The sequence below is a fragment of the Pteronotus mesoamericanus genome, unplaced genomic scaffold, assembly GCF_021234165.1.
Source record: "Pteronotus mesoamericanus isolate MK-2021 breed Mesoamerican mustached bat unplaced genomic scaffold, CSHL_Meso_final scaffold_85, whole genome shotgun sequence".
NCBI classification, from domain to species: domain Eukaryota; kingdom Metazoa; phylum Chordata; class Mammalia; order Chiroptera; family Mormoopidae; genus Pteronotus; species Pteronotus mesoamericanus.
This window is the reverse complement of record NW_026555329.1, coordinates 4,051,831-4,073,629: the sequence shown is the minus strand read 5'-3', so window position 1 is coordinate 4,073,629 and position 21,799 is coordinate 4,051,831. Positions and strand designations below refer to the sequence as shown.

At 43.7% G+C, this 21,799-nt stretch overlaps 1 protein-coding gene across 7 annotated transcripts in view; it reads right to left on the bottom strand.

The window, feature by feature from the left end:
* OSBPL3 (oxysterol binding protein like 3) overlaps positions 1-21,799 on the bottom strand; it is a 153,568-nt gene that overhangs the window by 55,974 nt on the left and 75,795 nt on the right. For all 7 annotated transcript variants that reach the window (XM_054564475.1, XM_054564480.1, XM_054564479.1 and 4 more), the window contains one exon: positions 14,942-15,182. In XM_054564475.1, coding sequence (XP_054420450.1) covers positions 14,942-15,052 — 111 coding nt within the window. In that variant the 5' untranslated portion in view covers positions 15,053-15,182. The remainder of the gene's footprint in view (positions 1-14,941; positions 15,183-21,799) is intronic.

Below are 21,799 nucleotides of genomic sequence, written 5' to 3'. Positions count from 1 at the left end.
TAAACAAAGAAAATCATCACCAAAATAAAAAGACAATCCACAGAATGGGAGAATATATTCAGGGATACATCTGATAGGAGGTTAACATCCAAAATTTATAAAGTGCTTACAAAACTCAACATTGAAAAAAAACAAACCACCCAATTAAAAAATGGGCAAAGGACCTGAATAGACACTTCTCCAAAGAGGACACAGAAATGGCTAATAGACATATGAAAAGATGCTCAACATCACTAATTATCAGAGAAGTGCAAATAAAAACCACAGTGAGATACCATCTCACACCTGTTAGAATGGCTGACATCAATAAGTCAGAACTGACATGTGCTGGCAAGGATGTGGAGAAAGGGGAACCCTAGTGCACTGCTGGTGGGAACGCAGACTGGTGCGGCCGCTGTGGAGAGCGGTGTGGAGATACCTCCAAAAATTAAAAATGGATCTGCCTTTTGACCCAGCAATCCCACTTCTGGGAATATATCTGAAAGAACACAAAACACTAATTCGAAAGAACATAAGCACTGCTATGTTCATTGCAGCATTATTTACAGTCACCAAGATACAGAAGCAGCCCAAGTGTTCATCAGTAAATGAGTGGATAAAACAACTATGGGACATTTACACAATGGAATTCTATTTGACGGTAAAAAAGGAGAAAATTTTCACCCTTTTGCAACAATATGGATGGTCTTGGAGAACATTATGCTAAGTGAAATAAGCCAGTCAGAGAAAGACAAATACCATATGGTTTCACTCATATGTGGAGTCTAACAAACAAACTAAACTAACAGGCAAAACAGAGGCAGACTCATAGATGGAGAACAGATGACAGCTCGTGGGGGCGTGGTGCGGGGAGGTGAGGAGGTAGAAGGACTGAGCAAAAAGGAAAAAAGACTCACGGACATGGACAACAGTGTGGTGGTTGCTGAGGGGAGGGGGTTTAAGGGGACTAAATGGTAATGGAAAAAAATATAATAAAGATTATATATTTAAAAAAATAAAAAGTAATAATGACACTAAGAAGTCCTTCATGCTATCAGTAAATCCATCCAAGATGGAAAGTCTGGCTGGGTTTGTTGGGGAGAAGAGATTTCGAATTTAATTTTTACACTATTCCTGGATTTTATAGACTTGCTGCTATAATTCAATGGTATCAAGTTTGATTTTTTTCCCCTCTCAAAAAGCTCTTAGAAGGGAATGTTTCTCTCTCTTTGGGTGCTCAAACCTTGGCAACCCTGGCTAAGGGAAAAGATTGCACTGTTAAGTTCTATTTTTGTTCCCTTTGATATTATCACACAGTCACTGTTTACTCACCACTGGATCTTGGTCTGAGTTTTAACTAAAAGCTACAGACGCGAGGGTTGAAGAAGGGGTGGGGTGAGGTGGGAATATGGTAGGACTGGCTTAAGAATTGGATGGAAAGTATGAGTGTGTGTGAAGTTGGTAAATATGATAACTTGGTCAAAATAATGACTTAGTCGCAGGTTATTATCTTCAAATTCTAGGTATTTAAATATTGAAAACTCTAAAGCATCAAGAAAGTGCTTTTGCAATAAGTATTTTCATATTCTTCCAGCAACTTTGTTTGCTTTCCCCTTTCTTTTGTTTCAAAAACTTTTCTGGTTGGCCAATTATTGCTCTACTGAGCTGTTTGCAATTTTGAAGATGTACAAACAGTTGTTACAATTAATCTTCCATTGTTGACTATTTAAGTTGTTTCAACTAATTGACTGAAAAAGCATTTTAAAAAGGGATGCAAAAGAAAAATACTAAAAATTCTGAAGATTTATTTTTAAATGCTTGACAATGCATAAATCATGGCAAAATTATCTCAAGATAGATCAAAATTGGCAATACTTCAGTGGCTAAGATAACGGACTTTTTGGTTATTATTTTTATTGGGATGTAATATACGTGAAATGCACAATTTCTAAGAGTACAATTCAATGAATTTATATACCTATATCCTCAGTAATTACCATCTAGATCAGAGAGAAAGCATTTTGAACACAGGGTAATTAAACTTTGACAAATATTATTGAGATTATTGGCATATAACACATATGTAAGTTCAAAGCATACAAGGTGATGATTTAATATACTTCCACTTTCTCACATAATTACCAATTTTTCTGTTGGCTGTGATAATATTTAAGATCTACTTCTCTTAACAACTTTCAAATATGTAATACAGTACTATTAATTATAGTCACTGTGCCATACATTAGATCCCACCTTGCTATATACATACTTTCTAGCTCCAGGAAAGCAGGAACCTTTTCTGTCTTGTTCACTACTTAATAAAGCATAGTATATATAAATATGTTAAACAAATTAACAAAGCAATTACAATAGCTAACATTTATTAAGCCTCAGGTAGTATGCTAATGACCATACTTAAAATACTGTGCTTAGTCCTTCCACAATTCTGTGATATTGAATTTATTAGTATCTTTATTTTTTTAATAAGGAAACTGAGGAAAAGAGAATTAGATAACTTCCCCAGTGTTATAAAGCTGCTAAGTGACTGCAAAATCTACATTTTTAATCATTCTACTCCATATTATAGCATACTGTATATTCTGCAGTAATTTAAATATGTGACTTCTGATGAACCAGAAATAAATGCCCCAGGGCAGAAGACAGAGGTGGGTAAACTGAAGAGGTGGCCAAGAACCTGAAACAACCTTAGGCAGTTAAGAAGCACTGCCCTGTAGATGCTGACCAGCAAGGCCTGGGACCCTGCTAAGACATACCAGGCTGCCATCAGCTAGTCCGACCATGCTGTGGCAGGAAATCAGCCTGTGCATTTTGATGCAGCCAACTCTTTGCTCCTTGGCTCTTTTATATCTGAAGGTCTGCCCCATCTACTTCTCAGCTGGGGAGTTCTCATTTAGCCCCAAGCCTCCTCCTCAAACAGAAATCCACTTAGTCCTCAGCACATATGCAAACCTCACTTGCATTGTCTGTCTCCCTCACTAGTGCAAGTTCCATGGGGACAGGAGCTGGATACTGGTTATTATAATCTCACTCCTTGGGACATAGGGGCCCTAAATAAATACTCACTGAGTGAGCGTGAGGAGCACGGGAGAGCATAGAGAGGGCCTCACCAGGGCTTTGGGTGAAGGACTTTCATGCAGTGTGCTGGGTTGGGGTGAATGGGTACTCAGGACAGAACAAAGCTGAAATGCCAGTTTCTCTTGGATAAAAGGACTGGGCGTCCGGGAGTGGCTCTGCCTGTTGGTCACATACCCAGTGACCAGGGAACAGGACATGCACCTTGAGCTGAGATACACAGTACAGGGTGGACTTGGGCCCCTGGGGAGATCAAGGCCATGCTGACTTAGCCCGACGTGGCTGGGCTGATGTCCCGTCACAGGGGAGTCAGGCCTAAAGCTCACCATGAAGAGCAGGTGGAGAGAGAAACCTGGCAGGGTATAGAGGGAGGGGCTTCTTCAGGTTTTCGCTTGAGTTTAACTGAAGACAGTCTGGCACTGTCACTCGGCATTAAATTCAGGCTGTTTTACTGAATGTCTAAAAAGTGCCAAATATAGAAAGAGACTCTGTGGTTGGAAAGGCAGCTAAGCATTTACTCATGCTCACGAGCGGGCCAAGTTCACTTCCTTATTGCTGACTGCACGCGAGGAAAGCGCTTCTCTCCAGCACAGCTGTCTCCCCGGTGCACCTCTCCTGCGCACCTTGCAGAGGCCCGTTCTCTGCCACGGTCCCAGCAGTGACGTTGGAAATAGAAAAGGATTTCAATGTTCATCCTCCCTGCAGCTGAAGAGCTTGATGGAAGGAAGCTTTGTGGTTGCCTCTATCTGCCATGACTCAGAGAGTGAGATGTGCTGATGAGTTGTTGAGTCTGTTTTTCGAGGTTTTAAAAATCATAAGGCAAGACCCAAAATGAAATCACATGGAGCATAATCTAAATGTGTCTTTAATGATCAAAGGCATTTGCGATCTTCTACAGCCTCAGGATCATCAATATCAGCTTTTACGACTGTACTATGGACATGTGGAAATACTTGTCCATAGAATTCCAGTTAATGTAACGGCAGCTTTAACTTTTGTCAAGCCAATTCTGTACTTACATTTCTTCTTCTTCTTTTTTTTTTAAGCAATGTGTTTAATTGGATGATTTCCACAAACTATACATGAAGTCTCTAACCATGACAATTCAGAGAAGTACAAAACATTAAGTTACAGGCCGAGGGGTGATAAACCAGCACCGAAGGTGGCAACTTCCATGTACTTACATTTCAATTACTGAGATTTGCAATGGTTGCTTCTTGCCCATTGTTTCTCCCTCAGCTAAGGTTTTGTGGACACCAGTGGGCCTGACAGCAACAGCCAGTAAGGGAGCAAACGAGCAGGGAGTGCAGTGGCTGTGCATGTGCTCCAACGCAGTGCTTCTCACACTGCAATGTGCACATCATCACGGAAGACCTTGTCAACATGCAGATTTAAGCTCAGCAGGTCTGGGGCGAGGCCTCAGTTTCTGCACCCACACAGATGAGCCCACCGCCACTGCCGCTGCTGCTGCTGCTGCTGCTGTTGCTGCTGCTGCTGGGCCACCAGCCCACTTAGGACAGCCACCCACTAAGAGACCAGGCAATCTTGAGAATTAGGATTTGACTCAATTGGCGCTGAGGGCAAACCCAGGACTAATGGGTAGGAGTTATAAGGCCTTGCATTTCAGGTCTGCATAACAGAGGGATTGTCTGATTATATAATAGAGTTATGAAAAATGACAAAAACGACATGGTTAGTCTATGAAAGAGCAAGTCCTTTAGTCACTGGAAAGCTCTGTCAGAGGTACGCGCAAGAGGGGATTCCTAGACTAGGAAGGAGGTCAGAATAAATGTGCTGTGACATCCCTTCCAACTTTTATATCATAATCTCATATCATATTAAGGGAATATAAAGTCTCAGTTATGCAAGATGAATTAAGTCCTAGAGATCCTGCTATACAACATGGGCCACTAATTAACAATACTGTACCGTGCACTTAAAATTTATCAAGATGGTAGATCTCATATTAAGTGTTCTTACCATAATTAATAATACAGAACAGTGGCTGGTAAAGTCTCCTAAAAAACAAACAAAAAATATAGTATCAGGAGCTCCAGTACAATCTCTGACCTTAGGCTCTCAGTGAGAATATTAAAGAAAAAGGAGGGCTGAGCGGTGAAGAACCTGCTCGTATTCCCAAGGCTATGCAGGGAGCGGCAGTCATGGCCGGCCAACGGCCCCTTTCTTCCTCTCCCTTCACACACAGACATAGCTCACCAACCCACGCCAGGGCGGGGATAGCTAACAGACACATGATTCAGGCCCCCAAATGTTTTAAGTCTTAATGACTTGAGTAGTCACAGACCAAAAACACTGGTGCCTTAATTACTTAGATAATGGGAGAATACGCATTCTATCTTTGGGGTGAACCCTTGAGAAAGCACAGGGGGTGCTCAAAGGGAGGATCACTGGCAGCAGCTGATGCTGACAACAGGGAGGAGAAAGCAGGTGAGCGGTCAGCCCCGTCCCTCTCCGAGGTCATTCCCATCTTGGGTTTCCAAAGAGAAAAATGCTTCCCAATTGTGTTGACTGCAAATAGATTTATAATTAAAATACTATGAATAAAAACTTTAATGCACATATAGTGATTGTTTCTATCCTGTTGATCACTCAGTATTTATGGCTACATTTATATTAGAATCTTTTTAGGATTCTCAAATCGATTTGTAGGTTATTAATATCTGTTAAATATCTGCCTCGTTTGTAGGCAAGCCGTTCAAAACTATGAAGAGCATCTTTTATGCACTTTTCTCTCCATAATGCTGTCTTCTGTAAATAAGAGCCTCTTGAGAGCTACTGTTATGGATGGAGACACCAACCCGTACTACCATTCTTCTCTGTCCATGCAGCCCACCGGGGTGGTGGCAGAATTTTTATGGTTGCTATTGTGGTAGTGATTATAGCAATACAAGTAACAACTACTATTTCTTAAATACCTTCTGTGTGCCTTGCAATGATTCTATAATGAAGGTACTTTTATCCTCATTTTACAGTTGAGAGAAAAGCAGCTTCAAAGTAGTTTGCCCAAGATCACAACCTGTTAAGTGGTAGACCTATTTGTGGATGGAAGACCACCCTCAGAATCTCCCTGCTCAACGTCCACGCTAGACAAGATCTCCAGCAAGTATATTAGAGCGCATCCAAGGCTACCTACTCTCCTACAGGCCTAGCGCTTGCCCCCAGCATTCCTTTCTCCCCAAGCAGAGTAAGTCTGTCCTTGACTTCGCCGCACTCCATGTGCGCATTTGTTAGCCAACGATGACGGGACAATTCTGTCCAACCAAAGGATGCAAGTCTCTTCTTTTACCCAAGGTATACTGTAATGATTTGTTTTCCCTCATAGAGTCATGGAATATTTTTTATTTATTTTTTATTATTGAATATATTGGGGAGACATTGGTTAATAAAATTATATAGTTTTCATGTGTAAAATTCTATAATATGTCATCTGTATATTACATTGGGTGTTTACCAATCAAAGTCTAATCTCCTTCCATTACCATATATTTGACTCTTTTTAACCTCTATGACCCTCACTCTCCTTTGGTAACCTCTCTCCCTTTGGTAACCACCACACTGTTTTCTGTGTGTGTTTGTCTTATTTGATCATTTGTTGCTTTGTTTTATATCCCAAGTACAAGTGAAACCATACGGTTCTTGGTTTTTTCTGTCTGACTTATTTTATTTAGCATGATATTCTCAAGATCCACCCATGTTGTTGCAAATGGCACTATTTCCTTTTTTTTCTTTTAAACATCAGAGTTTGAAAAAGGATGTGGAAGTCATCCACCTCGCACTTTCATTTTCAAGCTGAGGAACTAAGCTAACTGATTTGCACAGGGCCATGAAAATGAGTGAAGGACCTTTAAGGACCACGCCCTGTCTTCTGACTCCAACTCGGTGTCCTTTCCACTGCCCCTTTCCAAGAATTCCTGTGCCCACAGGGCAGACAGGCTGTGGGGGAGACCATTGCACATGGGCGTGGACCATATGGTGACAGAGAATCTCCAGTACAGACTCCTGTGCAAATGGGACTGGGTCAGAGGTGTGACAGGGTGAGACTTTTGCTCTTTGTTTTATACCTTCCAGTCCCGTTTCCCTATTTTCTCTCTATTACCTTTTAATTAAAAAAAAAAAACAAACAAACAAAAAAAAAAAACACTTTTCTTTGGCATATCATAGAGCGCTGCCCTTTGGCGTCTTAGCACTGGAGAGAACCACAGACTCTAGATTCAGAGAGAACACTTTGGCACTCCAATTACACGGCCTTCACAGCTCATCAAGAAATCTCCTCCATTGCTGGGTGGCATCAGCTGATAATGGTGTTTCTCTCTTAGCATATGCGCAAGCTATTTTTTCAGAGCTAATTGAAATTTGCAATCAAAGTAGAGACACATTCTGACTAATCAATGCACGCATGATTTAAAAGTCATAGCAGTAAGTGGCAGGAGTTTAGCATAATTAAATTCCTCATTCTTCATCCAAATCATCAGTGACTTTTTTTCCACAGTACTATATAAGAAATACTGGTTCTCATAATGAGAACCTAGCAACAGGTTCAGATCCTGGAGTGACCTTTGCATTAAGTGGGTTTTGTACTAGTTCATACTGAGCTTCTATTTAACAAGGTAATGTCTACTCAAATGTCTGCAGCTTACCACCAGGTACTGGAGATGCACAGATATAAAACCAAATTCTGGCCTCCCAGAAGTTAACATACATTAAAAATAAAGAGACACCATAAGAATGAAAGCTTGTAAATACAGAATGGGAGATTCAAACAAACTGAGTTCTCAGGCTAGATCCACCTTAGGGCAACAAGGTCTTGAGATGGGGCATGAAGGAAAATTGATGCCCAAGGAGAAGCAGGGTTTCTGAGGCTACCGTGACAGATGACTACAAACTTGGTGGCTTAAAACAGAAATTTATTCTGTAACAGTTCTGGAGGCCAGAGTCTATAATTAAGGTGTTACAGGGCCATGCTTGCTCTGGAGGCTCCAGGGAGAATACGTTTGTCTTCACTTGGCTGCTGTAATAAAAAACCACAGACTGAGTGGAGGCCAGGAAGTCTAAGATCTAGGTGCTGGAATTATGGATTCGGTCATGGCAAGAACCTAGGTCCTGGTCTGTGGACAGCTGCCTTCTCTCTGGGTGTTCATGTGGCCTTTCCTCCAAGCGTGAGAGGGAATGAGATCTGGTGTCTTTCCTCACGAAAGTACTAACCCCATCTTGAGGGCACCACACTCATGACCTCATCTGTACTTAAATTCCTGAAGGCCCTTCCTCTAACTATCATCACCTTGAGGATTAAGGCTTCAACATAGGAATTCAGAGGCAGGGGGTGGGGAGACAAACACTCAGTCCCTGAGAGCATTCCTTGCCTCTTCTGATTTCTAGTGCCTGTTGTCATTCCTTGGCTTGTGGCCACATCATTCCAATCTCTGCCTCCATCTTTTTACCTTCTCCCCCATGTCCACTTTCCCTGTGTGTTTCTTATCAGAACACTGGTCATTGAATTTAAGGCTGACCTGGATAACCTAAGATGACCTCCTTTCTCAAGATCCTTAAATTAATTACATCTGCAAAGATGTTTCTTTCCAAGTAAGTTAACATTCACAAGTTCCAATGATTAGGATGCAGACATATCTTTGGGGTGGGAGGGGAACACCATTCAGCCAGTGATTGGCAGGAATGTGACTCATCTGGAGTGGGGACAAAGAAGGTGATTTTAGTCGATGCCAGTTTGTGCACAGGTGCAGAGGGAGACACAGCTGGTCTTAACGGTGGGGCCAGAGTGCAGAAGACCTTAGAGAGATGTCAGATTAAGTCTTCAGTTTTGCCTCTGTCCTACTTCTTACACTGTTATTTCTTGGCCTTCCGTATGTTAGTATCATCATATCACTGAAGCAGATTTAGACTTTCCCCTCCCTGGGAAAGTACTGTTGAGTCAGTTCAGTTCACATTTGTGTTATAGCTTCTAGAGAAAATTCCAGTAACAGCACAGCTAGTAAGTTGTGCCCTCAATAAAAGTGTTTGGGTCAGGGTTCTGTCTTCCTATACCCTGCACTATGGCCCATGCCAACCATGAATAAATAAATTTAATTTTTAAGGCATCCCATATAGTTTCTATAAAGGTAGTGTTTCTAAAACCCACTAAACTATATTTGCTGTGCTTATTATTCTGGAACTGCAGAACAGTATCAATAGCTCAGCAACTCCCAGAAGTGTTTTCAAAGTTCAGTTTTTCCCATTATTTGGTGTGACATGTAGCTGTCAGTCTATCATCTGTGGATATGGAGAGTAGCAGAGCTACTCTGACAACTCAAATATGTCATTTTAGCTGAAGTTTTAACCTCTTCCTATATGAATGAGTTTTTGTTTTTCCTTTACAAGACTTACTCAGAATAGAAATAGATTGAGAATTGAGTCTTGTATCTTTGCCCTACATACTTTCAAAGCATAATGTCACAACAATTGATGGGACCAAAATGAAAGGCGGAATCTGGAAAGCTGCGACAGAAATATATAGTTAATTATTTTTCTCTGGTGTTCCCACCAGAAGAAAAGAGCTCCAGGTAATCAGACCTCAGGGATCCTCAAGGCGGCTCCGCTCCCCCATGTTATCCCCGCCCCTGCGTTCACAGAGGCGCCGGCTTCTGCGGGTTTAAACAGTAATCATTTGTACATAAGGCACATGGAACTTGAATGAATTTCTAAAGAAGGTTTGTGGCCTCTAAAAAATCCAGTGTTCCCCAGATAGATGGTTGCCTGATCCCCTATCACCTATTAGCCATTTAACTCTAAACAAGGCGGTATATCTCTGGGCCAGATTTGCCTTGTAGAAAACAGTACAGACCTCCCTGGATTGTTTTGAGACTTCAAAGTATCACATAAAAGAATATTATGAGCTGTAAAGATGCCACCAGACATGTGTTCACATCTAGTGTCCCTTGCTGACTCTTCCTCCCAGAGGCACTCAGCTGAAAGGATAAGGCAGGGGACAGTCACCCTGTGGAACTGTCTGAGGGCTTCTAGGACTTTGCTTAGGGGAGGTGATCGGTTCATGTGCCCATCACTGGTATAGCACTCTCCACATGCAGGATGTCTTCTAGCTAAGCCATTTGCACAACCTTTTAAGAAACCAAGGCACAGAGGGGCTAAGTAACTTGCCCAAGGTCAAAGAGCTTATAAACAATCCAAGATTTAAACTCAGGCCATCTGGCTCCCCAGCAAGTTCATACTCATTGCCTTTCATTTTCTGTGCCCATCAAAGAACAATGTGACAAATTATGACACTCCCAAGTCCCTCCTCCTTGATTGCTCTTTCTCATGGTGTTTATTAAGCTGTACTTACAAAAGGCAGCTGGTAAGTCTCTATGTCTCTGAAGTCTTGATAAATTAAAAGAAATAAACAGGACTAAGTATTTTCAATACCCGGACAGCTGAAATTATAAACACCTGAGCAATTTAGCTTTAATTCACTTTTTTCTTCTTGGCAAGTTCTCTCTCATTCAACTCCTAGGTCTTATGGGCTCTGGCACCGAGCCCAGCCAGCCCGGACCCCCTGCAGCGCCGCATAATCTAATAGGCAGCAGAAATAAATTCCCACTGATGACCCTGGGAGGCTCAAAGGCCACCTGAGATCAGCCCAGGGACAGGAGGGTGACAAGCACAAATTGTATGACTGGATGGAGACTTATCTAGCAATAGATATTTCCATGTCAAATCCCCCGTGATCATGAATGAAGCACTGATCAATTATTTTAGCATGATTCATTTTCTGATTTCTGACTTACACAGCAAATGCTAGCAACACGGAAAAAAAGAGAAAACAGACGGAGGTCCTGCTCTCTTTACCAGCCACTGTCTTCCAAATCGGAGTCAACCACTTCTGTGTAGCAGTCTGCTCAGCTGCCCTGTCCTTTATAGCCCGGCCTTTCAATAACAGCTTCTCGGTAGACATTGGTTGAAGAAATAGAAGTTTAGAGCACCTAGGACTCTTTCAATAAAGATACAACCTATTCATTCATCTTTAGCTCAACCTGGCTTCTGAAATGTGCTACTTTCAAAGTTCTAGGAAAGAAGTGAAACAAAGCAGTGGGGAAAACACAATAGGAAACTGCAATTATTCATATTTTACAAGTTTCGAAATAGCAACTGCTTCTCCCACTTAGATACCCCTAAACCTACTTCATGTGTCTACAGAGCTTTGTGAATAGTAATTTTCTACCTAGCAACTGAATGCTTTTTCATTCATTAATTTAATCCACACTTACCAAACATCTACCATCTGCTAGCGTAGGTGCTTCATATTTATTTCATTTAGTTCTCAAAAGGAAGCACAATTATCTAAATTTCACAGCTGAAAAACTGAGACGCAGAGGTTTTACATACCATGGCAAGGTCACCCAGCTGGCGACAGAGCCAGTTGGTATCAACAAAGATAGTCTGCACTCCTGTTCCATAGTTTCCAATAGAGTAGCTCATTCAGAGACCACAGGAATACAAAGCATTTGGGATTGCATCATCATTTGCCGGAAGAAACTCAATAGTGAGGCGTTCCTTCATTACTTGAGATCCTCACAATAGGCACTGGAGTGAGGGAGCTGACGAATCTTTCTATAAGTTTCTCGCTCCCATGACACATGTATAGCTGGCCATCCATTCTAACCTGCCCTAATGCAGGGGGATACTTGCTGCTGGCATTCAGTGCACTCAGTCCACTGATTTGCATCTGCCATGTGCTGTGAACACTAAAAAGATATGTAGAAAACAGTACAGACCTCCCTGGATTGTGCTCTTTACAGGATCTTGAAACAGGACCCAGAACGGAAAGAGCCATATGCTCTTTCAACCAATGAATAAATCAAAGAGCATTGTTCATGCGCAGGGAGAGGAAGGCTGTGTTAAGCATGGCATTAGCCAAGCTCACGGTTCCCAAACACAGCATTTGTGAAGGCCTCTCACAGACCCTGTCTGGGGGTCTGGTAGAACTTGGGCTCCCTCTGTTCCTGCTTCCTCATGAACGGCCCCTAACCAGCCTCTCATGCCTCCCCCGACCCCACTCAAAGGAAACCACTGGACAATGTCACGGATGACCCCCACAGCCAACAGTCATTCTCGGGCTTCCTTTAATTGGGCCTATCAGCAGCCATTTAAAAGTAAATTAACTAAGGTATTGCAAATCACACAGATGACATGTACTTTGGAAATGGCCTACAGTGAGCAGATATTACTTTTATAAAAAGTCATCTTTTAAGTGTTAAAGCAATAAACAAAGACTGTTCAAGAAATATCACAAAATTCAAGAGGGCAGAACAATTTCACGTGGATTAGTCTCGCTAAAGCAGGGGTGTCTAACCCATGGCCCATGGGCCGCACGCAGCCCAGGATGGCTGTGAATGTGGCCCACCACAAAATTGTAAATTTACTTAAAACCTTTTTTTTTTTTTTTTTTTTTTGCTCATCAGTTTTTGTTAGTGTTTATGTATTTAATGTGTGACCCAAGATAATTCTTCTTCCAGCGTGGCCCAGAGACGTCAACAGGTTGGACACCCCTGAAGGAAGAGCCGGGCCAAAACCTGGGATAAGAACACTGAAGCAGAGATCGCCCTAGAACACTACAAATCACAGGGGGCAATTAAGATAGTCAGCAGGGACCAAGAGCCTACTCTTGTGTAAGCTGGCATCCTCTCGTTGGGGATTTCCTACAAGGAGCACAGGCTCCTCCTACCCGATAAAGGCCCTGGATCTAAAGGATGGTCTACTTCAAAGCGATCCACTTCCTCTGCGGGCTGCCGGGGGCCTGGAAACAAGGCCATCTTACCGATGGAGATCTGAGGCAAATGTCACTTGCCTCACGTGTCCCCAATAGTGCAGTATGGAGACCGTGGCAGAGATCTCCTGATGTCAACCCTCTAATATCACAAAGGAGTGACAAATGTGGCACTTGCGCTGCCGCTCACCCTGCCTGTGCCCACGAGCCACAGCTAAAAACATGGCACTTTCCCACTGCGTCCAGACTCAACTGCAGAATCCTTCTCAGCACAGTGCTCCTAGCAGCTCCTGCCAGCCGATGGGTGCTGGCCTGGGGGGTGGGCTGGGAGAAAGAGCTGAAAACATTTATACCCATGCCACAGAGGAAAAATAAGTCTTCATGTTTATAAAGCAACATCACAAGCACATTAAAGAGGGAGACCCTAAATAGAAAAGATGACTATTCGATGAATGAATAGGTAAATGACCAACCATTCTAAGACAGAAAAAGCTGAGGCATCATATTTCTCTTATCCTTTATGATGTAACATCAGAAAAAGCTCTATGAAAACCAAATCAATCAATTTCAAATAACACTCCCTCCCCGCGCCCCCTCCCCCAAAAAATGGTTCTGCAGTGTTCAGTTCTAGGATTTCACTGAACTGCTCCGATTCCCATGGTATTATAAGCTCTGGCTTAAATAAATCATGTTCTCTCCCTTTACCCAAGAAGGGCACAACAATAGATGCTCCTAGATGCAAAGGGTCAGGGGAGGGGAGGGGAATCCTCATTTGGTTCTAACACCAACCAGAAATTTGGCTTAGGGAGAGAAATACCCCCCTGGAGAGCTGACAACGTGGGTAAACATAGCTACCCTCACAAACATGAAGTCCCAGGGAGCCATAATGCATCAGCCAAGGACTATTTTGAGTCATTTTTCAATCCCAGCAGGAAGTGATGGCTGTGCTGAAAAAAATTCCTCTTCCTAACCCCCCAGGAGAGACCTTGGAGGGCTCCCAGAATGTCAGACCTGTAGCACAATCCAATTTGTTAGAATCATAGATTCTAATGACATGAGGCAGCACAGTGAGGTGGCACGCTCCCTGTCTCCAGCAGTGTTGGAACGGAGAGATCCGTGAAAATGTGTCATAAATGTGAGGACATGCCTGCGGCGGGAGGGGGCCGGATCCGTGCTTCCAAATCTGGAACCAAGACCTCCGGGCCAATTCTTAGGCCGGTGCTTCCCATGGGGCCTCAGCAAAGCCCACGGAGCCAGCAGACACTGAAAAGGCTCCACAGCCAAACTCTGGTTGTAAGACCAGAGCTTTTGGACAGCCACTCTGTCTCTACTTAACTGAAGGTGGAGGAATTGTAATCATTAATGTGCATTGTCTGCCACTGACCTAAAACCAGCAAATTCTGCCCACAGGGATTTATTAGAAAGGAAACAAACAACAACGTAATTAGCTGACGGTTATTTAGGAGTTAAGTATTTAGTCCTGTGTTTCACTTCTTTCTTCTCTCTTCTTCCTACCTTTGACCACTTCTTCATCCAAAAGGAAGTGAGCAGGTAGGACTCAAAGCTGCTGCCAGGGCAGCCTGTGGTCCGAAGGCATCGTAAAAGGTTTGGTAAAGGGAAGGAAGAGGAGAATGGAGGGGTAGTATAATTACTGGAAAAGTGATTGTTGTGTTTTTTTTTTGTTTTGGTTAGTAGGGTATAAATGAAAGTGTGGGCTCTGGAGTCAAAACAGACTGAGTTTTGGTTTCTTTCTCTGCCTCTCACTAGCTATTTGTCCTTAAGAAAAGAACTCAGTCAGTCTGACTCAGCTTCATGGAGGAAACAGGGATATTAATATCTGTGTTGGAGGACAGTTGCAAAGATTGAGGAAAATAAAGCAAAGAGCCAAATACAGTTCTTTCCATCTGGTAGGCATTTAAGTTGCATTATTAAAATCATCTAAAATGTACTTGTCTCATATAATTAAGTTATGACTGAAAGCAAATGATCTTAAACTGAGACGCAGGCCCTCCCAAGTAAATATGCACACTTTAATCTACAAACTTCCTGATTTAAATTTCCGTCTTAAAAATTGCATTAGTTAAAAAACTTTACCTGCCGACTTCCCTGCTTGGAGGAGCAGCTGCTTGGGCTCCTTGAAGGGGAGACCAGTTTTTGGGACACCCCAAGGTTCTTCTCATCACTCATCTTGAGCAGGCGGGTCATGCAGCCTCAACGCAGTCAATATGCCATCAGAAGACAGTGGAGCAGAGGGTACGGCAGTCCCAAACAGGCGGGGGGCTCAGCTCTTATCCAGTACGTTCTGAAAGCATTTTGGATGATCTAGATGAAATCCCTAAAATCAAAAGAAAAAAAAATTAGAGGGAATTAGATGCATGGAGCATCGTTTGTAATTGGCCACTGGCTCCCTGCAAGTGGTTTACTGACAGGGCAGATAACGGAGCCACAAGGCTCGGCTACACCGAGGACTGTAAAGGGAAGATGATTTCACACCTTCCCCTTATTGGAAATTATGTGTAGGTGGTGTTTGACGTAGCTTTGCAATAAGAATACTGTGTAGTGAAAAAGTTTGAGTCCAGAAACATACAAAATCAGTATTATTAAAAACCATCCAAACCACAATGAGCTACCGCTTCATGTCTACTATGACAGCTATAATAAATTTAAAAAAAATAGAAAATAACAAGTTTTAATAGAAACTGGAACCCTCGGGCATTGCTGCAAAGGATGTTAAATGAGCAACCATGGTTGCAAACAGTTTGGCAGGGTTTTTTTTTTAAGTTAAATATAGAATTATCTTCTGATCCAACAATTTCACTCCTAGGAATAGACCCAAAAGAGTTGAAAACAGGTATTCAAACAAAAAAATTGTACAAGAATACTCATAGCAATGCTATTCACAATAGCCAAAGGGCAAAACCATCCAAATGTATACCAACTGATGAATGGGTAAACTACATGTGGTATATGCTATGGTCTGAATGTTTGGGTCCCCCCCCCCAGATTCATATGTTGAAATCGGAATGTCCAAGGTGATGGTATAAGGAGGCAGGGCCATTGGGAGGTGCTGAGGTAACTGAGGGCAACACCCTCATGAATGGGATTAGCACCTTTATAAAAGAGGCCACGCAGACCCCCTAAGCCTCCCATCATGGAAGGATATGCCGATAAGTCCGCAACCTGAGGAAGACCCTCTGACCACGCTGGCACCCTCCTCTTGAACCTCCAGCCTCCAGAACTGTGAGAATTAGATTTATGTTACTTAGAAGCCTCCCCCGCCTGCGGGATTTTGTTACAGCCAGTGGTCCAAAGAGACTAAGAGAGGATACAGAGAGTATACCCTACAATGGAATATTATTCAGGAATTAAAGGGAATGAAGTACTGGCACGCGCTATAACATGGACGAACCTTGAAAATGTTACACGAAGTGAAAGAAAGCAAAAATAAAAGACCAGATACTATATGCTTCTGTTTGTATAAAGTACCCAGACTTGTCAAATCCATAGAGACAGTGGGCCAGCCAGTGGCTGCCAGGGGCCGAGGAAACTGGGGAATGGGACCGGACTAGTTAGTGACTATGGGTTTTCCTTTTAGGGTGACTCATAAGTTCTGGATCTAGATAATGGTAATAGTTGCAAACCATTGTGAATGTACTAAATGTCACTGATTTACATTTTTAAAATGCTGTAAAGGTGAAATTTTATATCATGTGTACTTGACTGCACTTTTTAAAAATCTTTTTTGGGGAGGAGGGGGATAAGAGATTTTGTTTCGTCAAAGGTTTTTGGTGATGTCTTCTAAAAACTATTACACGGTGTGACAAAAAGCGAGGGGAAAGCAGACGTTTCCATGTTATCTACCAGTATATTAGCCAGGAAAACAACGATCGTTTGCTGGTTTCTCATACACTTTCCCAAGCATGTTAGCAATAAAAAAAAAAAAAAATTGTATCTAACCCATTCGGTTCTTCATGTTCACATAGCATATTTTAAAAGAAGAGTGTTATATAATTGTCCAGGAACCAGCTAGTTAGATATTGTATCAAAGTTTTGGTTAATTATTAAGTACTCAAATCTCCTCTGACTTTCACTAACACTTAGTTCTTCAAAATTAATTAATTAATTAAGTATGCTAAAGCCATAAATTAAAACCAAGAAAAGGAAGGGAAATAAAAATCTCAGAGAATAAAATTAAGGTGCTTGTAGTTATAGAACTCAATTCCCACGTTGCTCCCATAGAAAGCCCCCCAAATCTCTGTGTTCATTATGCACTGGATCCAACAATGGACCAGCCTCTTCATAAACTTAGCTTTATTTGGGGGCATGACTAATTGTACCTGAATGTAGAAGCAAGTGCAATCTAATTAACAGCTGCTAAGAGAGGCTGTAAAGATATATCAATGGTTTATTAGTAACAGCGTTGGCTGTTGCGGTGCGAGAAAGATTGAAAAATTGGTGAAATGGGAGGGCGGGGGAGGCAGCCATCACCACGACAACTGACTCCACTGAGGTTTAGGGAGGCCCAAGCAGGCTTCTGCGTTGTTTTTTAAGGCTGAGGTTCTGACAGCGAGTATGGGATAAGGTGGAACATGACATGTGAAGAACAGAAAGAAAAGAGCACTTGGGCAATAAAATAAGAGTCATGGGAATTCTGAACCTGAAAAATCAGAAGCACCACTACCCTGTGGAGAACAACCCAGGAAAGGGTCCTCTCTTTAGCCTTTCACTCCGCCGAACTTCCCTTCTCAGGCACCAGCTGCCAAGCCGGGGCTGTGAGCAGGCCAACTGCCCCACTCCTTGAACCCGGGGGTTAATGTGAAGACTAACTGCAAAAACCACACTCTGTGGCCACACCTAGGTCTTTTTCACCTGGGGCGGGGTGGGGGGGAGGAAGGGTGGGAATGCACAGCCCTTCCCCCACGCCCATCGGGGTGTCTGGATTGCTTGCCCAGGGAAACAGATCTTCCATCCATCCCCTAGGACCTGCCTGCCTAGCCTCATCAGAAATTCTGTTAAAATTACCAAGAGCAGCTTAAAGGCAGAAAGAAGTCAAATTCAGGAGAGAGGGTGTGCTTACAACAGGGCAGCATAAAGCATGAAGGCAGCGGGGGCCCTGGGGGAAGGCGGTTCCTGGAACAAGGCAGCAGCTGCTTCCGACCCAGAGAGCCTCAAGGGCTGGCCTGGGGAGTGGCCAGCGGGCAGCCCCTCCGGGAGTCCCAGAGCAGGGGACCTTGACAAGGAAGTCACTCAGAAGCCTAGGGTTTTCTCCTCCTCGTAGCTGACATCACTGTGCTGGCCTAGCAAAATGGTGAAGGAAGGCCCCGCAGGGAGACACTGTCCAGGGGCCAGGCTGCCAAGCTCTCGGTGTTTGAGCGGCTGAGGTGGGCACGAAGGAAGACCCTCGCGTGACTTCATCCCTCCCCGTGGCCCTTCTGTGGAAAACCCCTAACGCAAGGGGTTTCTCAGTTTGAACAAAACAGAACAGTGAGGCAGGAGATAGTCAGGAAGGAGGAAACTCCAGCGGTGCCCCAGGGCTAAGATAAAGGATGGAAACCCTGTTCTAAGACCGGTAGTTCCTGCTTTCTGGAAAAGCACTGAATCCTAATGAATCAGAAACACACCTGCGCCGAAGATGCTACCTGCCTCCTGCTTCATTATAATAGCATGATAATAAATTAGCATTGTGGGATCCCCCTTCCCAATGGCCAATCAAGGAAATCATGGGAGACCACATGCACAGTAACTTTAAAGTAATGTAACTACTTGTACTTGCTCAATAAAAGCCTGCCAAAACTAGCCAGGAGAGACCCACCGTATAAAAGCCCTCTAGCCCCTGAGGTCAGGACTGTCAGGCTTGGCTCTGCTCTGCTCTGCTCTGCTCTACTCGGAGTTGGCCTGTTCCCATGCTCCCAAGTTCTGTGCAGCTTAATAAATGTGCTTTCTCTCACTTTCTGCTATAAACTCTGTGTGTTTGGGTCATCCCTTTGTCTGTGATCGCCAAGAACCTGGTTACCTGTACCCACCTGTGACAACAGTTCCCCTGCTCATCAACTGTGAACAACTTAAGGACAATAATTTACTTCCCCCTTTATTTTTTTTACTAAGGCTTAAGTTGCAGACAGTGAAGTGAACAACTCCTAAGGGCGCAGACAGCTCTGTGAAACTTCACCTTTGCAAACGCTGACATCACCACCACCCAGACGAAGACAGGGAGCAGTGCAGCCTCCCCAGAAGACTCTCTGTGCCCCAGTCCCTGATCCGACTTGGGGGGGGGGGGGGCAATCTCCCTGCCAAATGCTGTGGCACCTGTCCAGAGTAAGCCTTTCCTGCAAGTACTTGTCCACATGCCCCAGGGCAGAGCTGGGCCGGCTCCAGCCTTCCAGGAACAGGCTGTGTAACTGCCCTTGTGTCCCCTGCCTAACCCAGGTGCCTGATGTGAGAGAATTCAGTCTGGGACATGCTTTCATTTCAACAGACCACCTGGCGGCCAAATCCAACAGGGGTGTAACGCCCGATGCTTTTACGTCAAATCGAAAAGGCCCTGCTTGTGCCTCTAGGCTGCACTGGGTCTGCCACCGCCACCGCCACCGTCACCGCCACCCAGCCTGGGAAGCTGATGGGCCGGGCCCACGTGAAAACGGTGTTCCAGCTGGAAACGCAATGAGCACAAGTCTTGCAAACATACAGGGCTGCCGTCAGGGAGAAGAGAACCCGGGTTTCTCCCAAGAATGGCGAAGAATAGATGACCAAGGCCCTGCCAAGCACTTTTGGCAACAAAGGCTGATTTTAAGACTTATCTTGGAAACTTTCCCTGAGGAAAGAATACACAGTTTGGAAAATGATAGAAAGGAGATGCGCCTATCACGTGTGTACCTCACAAGGAGCCAGACCTAAGTTTAAATTGGTGCTGCCTAATTAGAAACTGTGCATCTTGACAAATGTATTAACCTCTTGGACCTTCAGTGTTTGATGCAGGAAATGAGGAACTGTGAGGAGGAAATGAGGAAACGAGTATCAGGTGCCTGGCCTGAATGGAATGGGCCCTGAACAGATGTAAGTTCCATTTATTCCTCTCCCAGCTTCCTGAAAGGGGCAGACACAGCAACGAGAAGATCCTACCCTCCCCTTGCAACCAAAACTATATAAGGACTCTATAGAATTTCAGAACAGTTTTGTCTTTAAACATATTAACATGTCGCAAAATCTGTAACACAAGTGGGAACAGATTTTTAAATCATCCAAATAGCATGCTTACTTGGGAGCGAGAAAGAAATGCTGAAATATAAAAGCCACATTATTCATCACCACTGGCTGTCCAAAAAAGCAGCCTAATATTAACTAGTAGACTTGAAACACTGGCATGGAACACAGCTACTTATTAATGCATTAGGCCTGGGGGTTGGCACTCACACACGGTCATGTTTTGTTTGAGAAACTGGTTCTGACTCCATCCCTGCAAACAACTCACATGAAACCCAGATGGCATAAAGATAAATTATGTCCTGAATTAACACCAAAAAACGTGTAATGGAATAGCCAGTTCTGACCTTCTGGTCTTCTTTGGTAAAAGAAAATTATTCTACTCCTGGATATGCAGCTTTTTAAAACAATAAGCGACACTTTCTGTCTTGCCTTCTAAAATGTTACATGATCACAAGCGGGGCTTTGGTTATTTGGTTGTAAGTTCTGCAGGAAGACCAGGGCCCAGGGAGTGGCTCCAATCACAGTGCCCTCCAGGGCGGATCCTGGACCTCTGTGGGGAATGCGCGGATGCGCCGTAACTACCTGGCCCGCTGGCCGGCACAGGGATGCTATCTGACTGTTCCTGCGGGGGGAGTACTGAGACTCGAGAGTCAAAGACATCTCCACCGCCCCCCTCCTCCACTTCCCTACAGGTGAAGAATCCCTCCAGAAACCTTTGTGTCTTCTGGGAAGACTGGGGTGAAGAGGCCTAACAATTCAAGTGCTTCTGCTCTCCTGTTGAAACAGAATACCCATCCCTACCCTGCACTCTCCATGTGGAGGGTGTTTCATGCCCTTTGCAATCCACTTCTTTGGAGGAGAATCTATTACTGCTCAGAGCCTGATCCAGCAACAGAAATGCCCATGGACACAGACTTGAAGTGTGGCAGTTTCCATATGACAGAAGGCTTGACAGTGGCTCAACCCATTTATTCCCCACTATTGAGTAAACAGATAGAAAAGCATGAAAATTCTAGTCATCACTGCCCCCAATCGTGGCACCTAAGTATGAATTCTAGCCCCAGCTTCTTACCCAAAGCAAGACTTCTTCCTGTAATGCTGCCAGATCATCAATACTCGACCATTTCCCAGAACAGAGGTTTAATGTTTTGTTTAAAAAAAAATCCCAGATGGTTTTTTAGAGTTGAAATGTATCTCACTATAATTTCCATACATCGGTCCTAGACCCAGCCCCTGTCACAACAGAGAACAGATTCACCATTTCCCCACCATAACCAGGATTGGCACTCCCACCTCCCACCCAGCAAGCTGCTGCTTCTCCAGACCCAACAGCCACATTCCCATTAGCCATTTCTTAGGTGACACAGATCCAGAGCTCTTAGGATCACAGATGTCCAGCTCTGATTACACTTCCATTCATCTGTGCCTCCCCAAAATGGTGCCCAGAGCAAAAGAAAAGCCCCCGCTGTGGTCTGGCAGTGCAGAGAGGAGGGAGCAATCGCCCCTCTTGCCCTATACACACTGCAGCCATTAACGGTGCGCGCTGCTCCCTGGGACTCGGATGTCACAGGAATTGTGGAGAAGCTGGGCCTTCTTCTTTCTGAACAGGCCTCCCTTACTTCCTTTTACTGAAATTCAGGATGTAACTTTATTATCGTTATTATTATTGTTATTATGATTAATTTTGGCCTGTTATTCCACTCTGTCAAAATATTTCTAGGGACCAACTGTCATTCAACGTATTTGGCC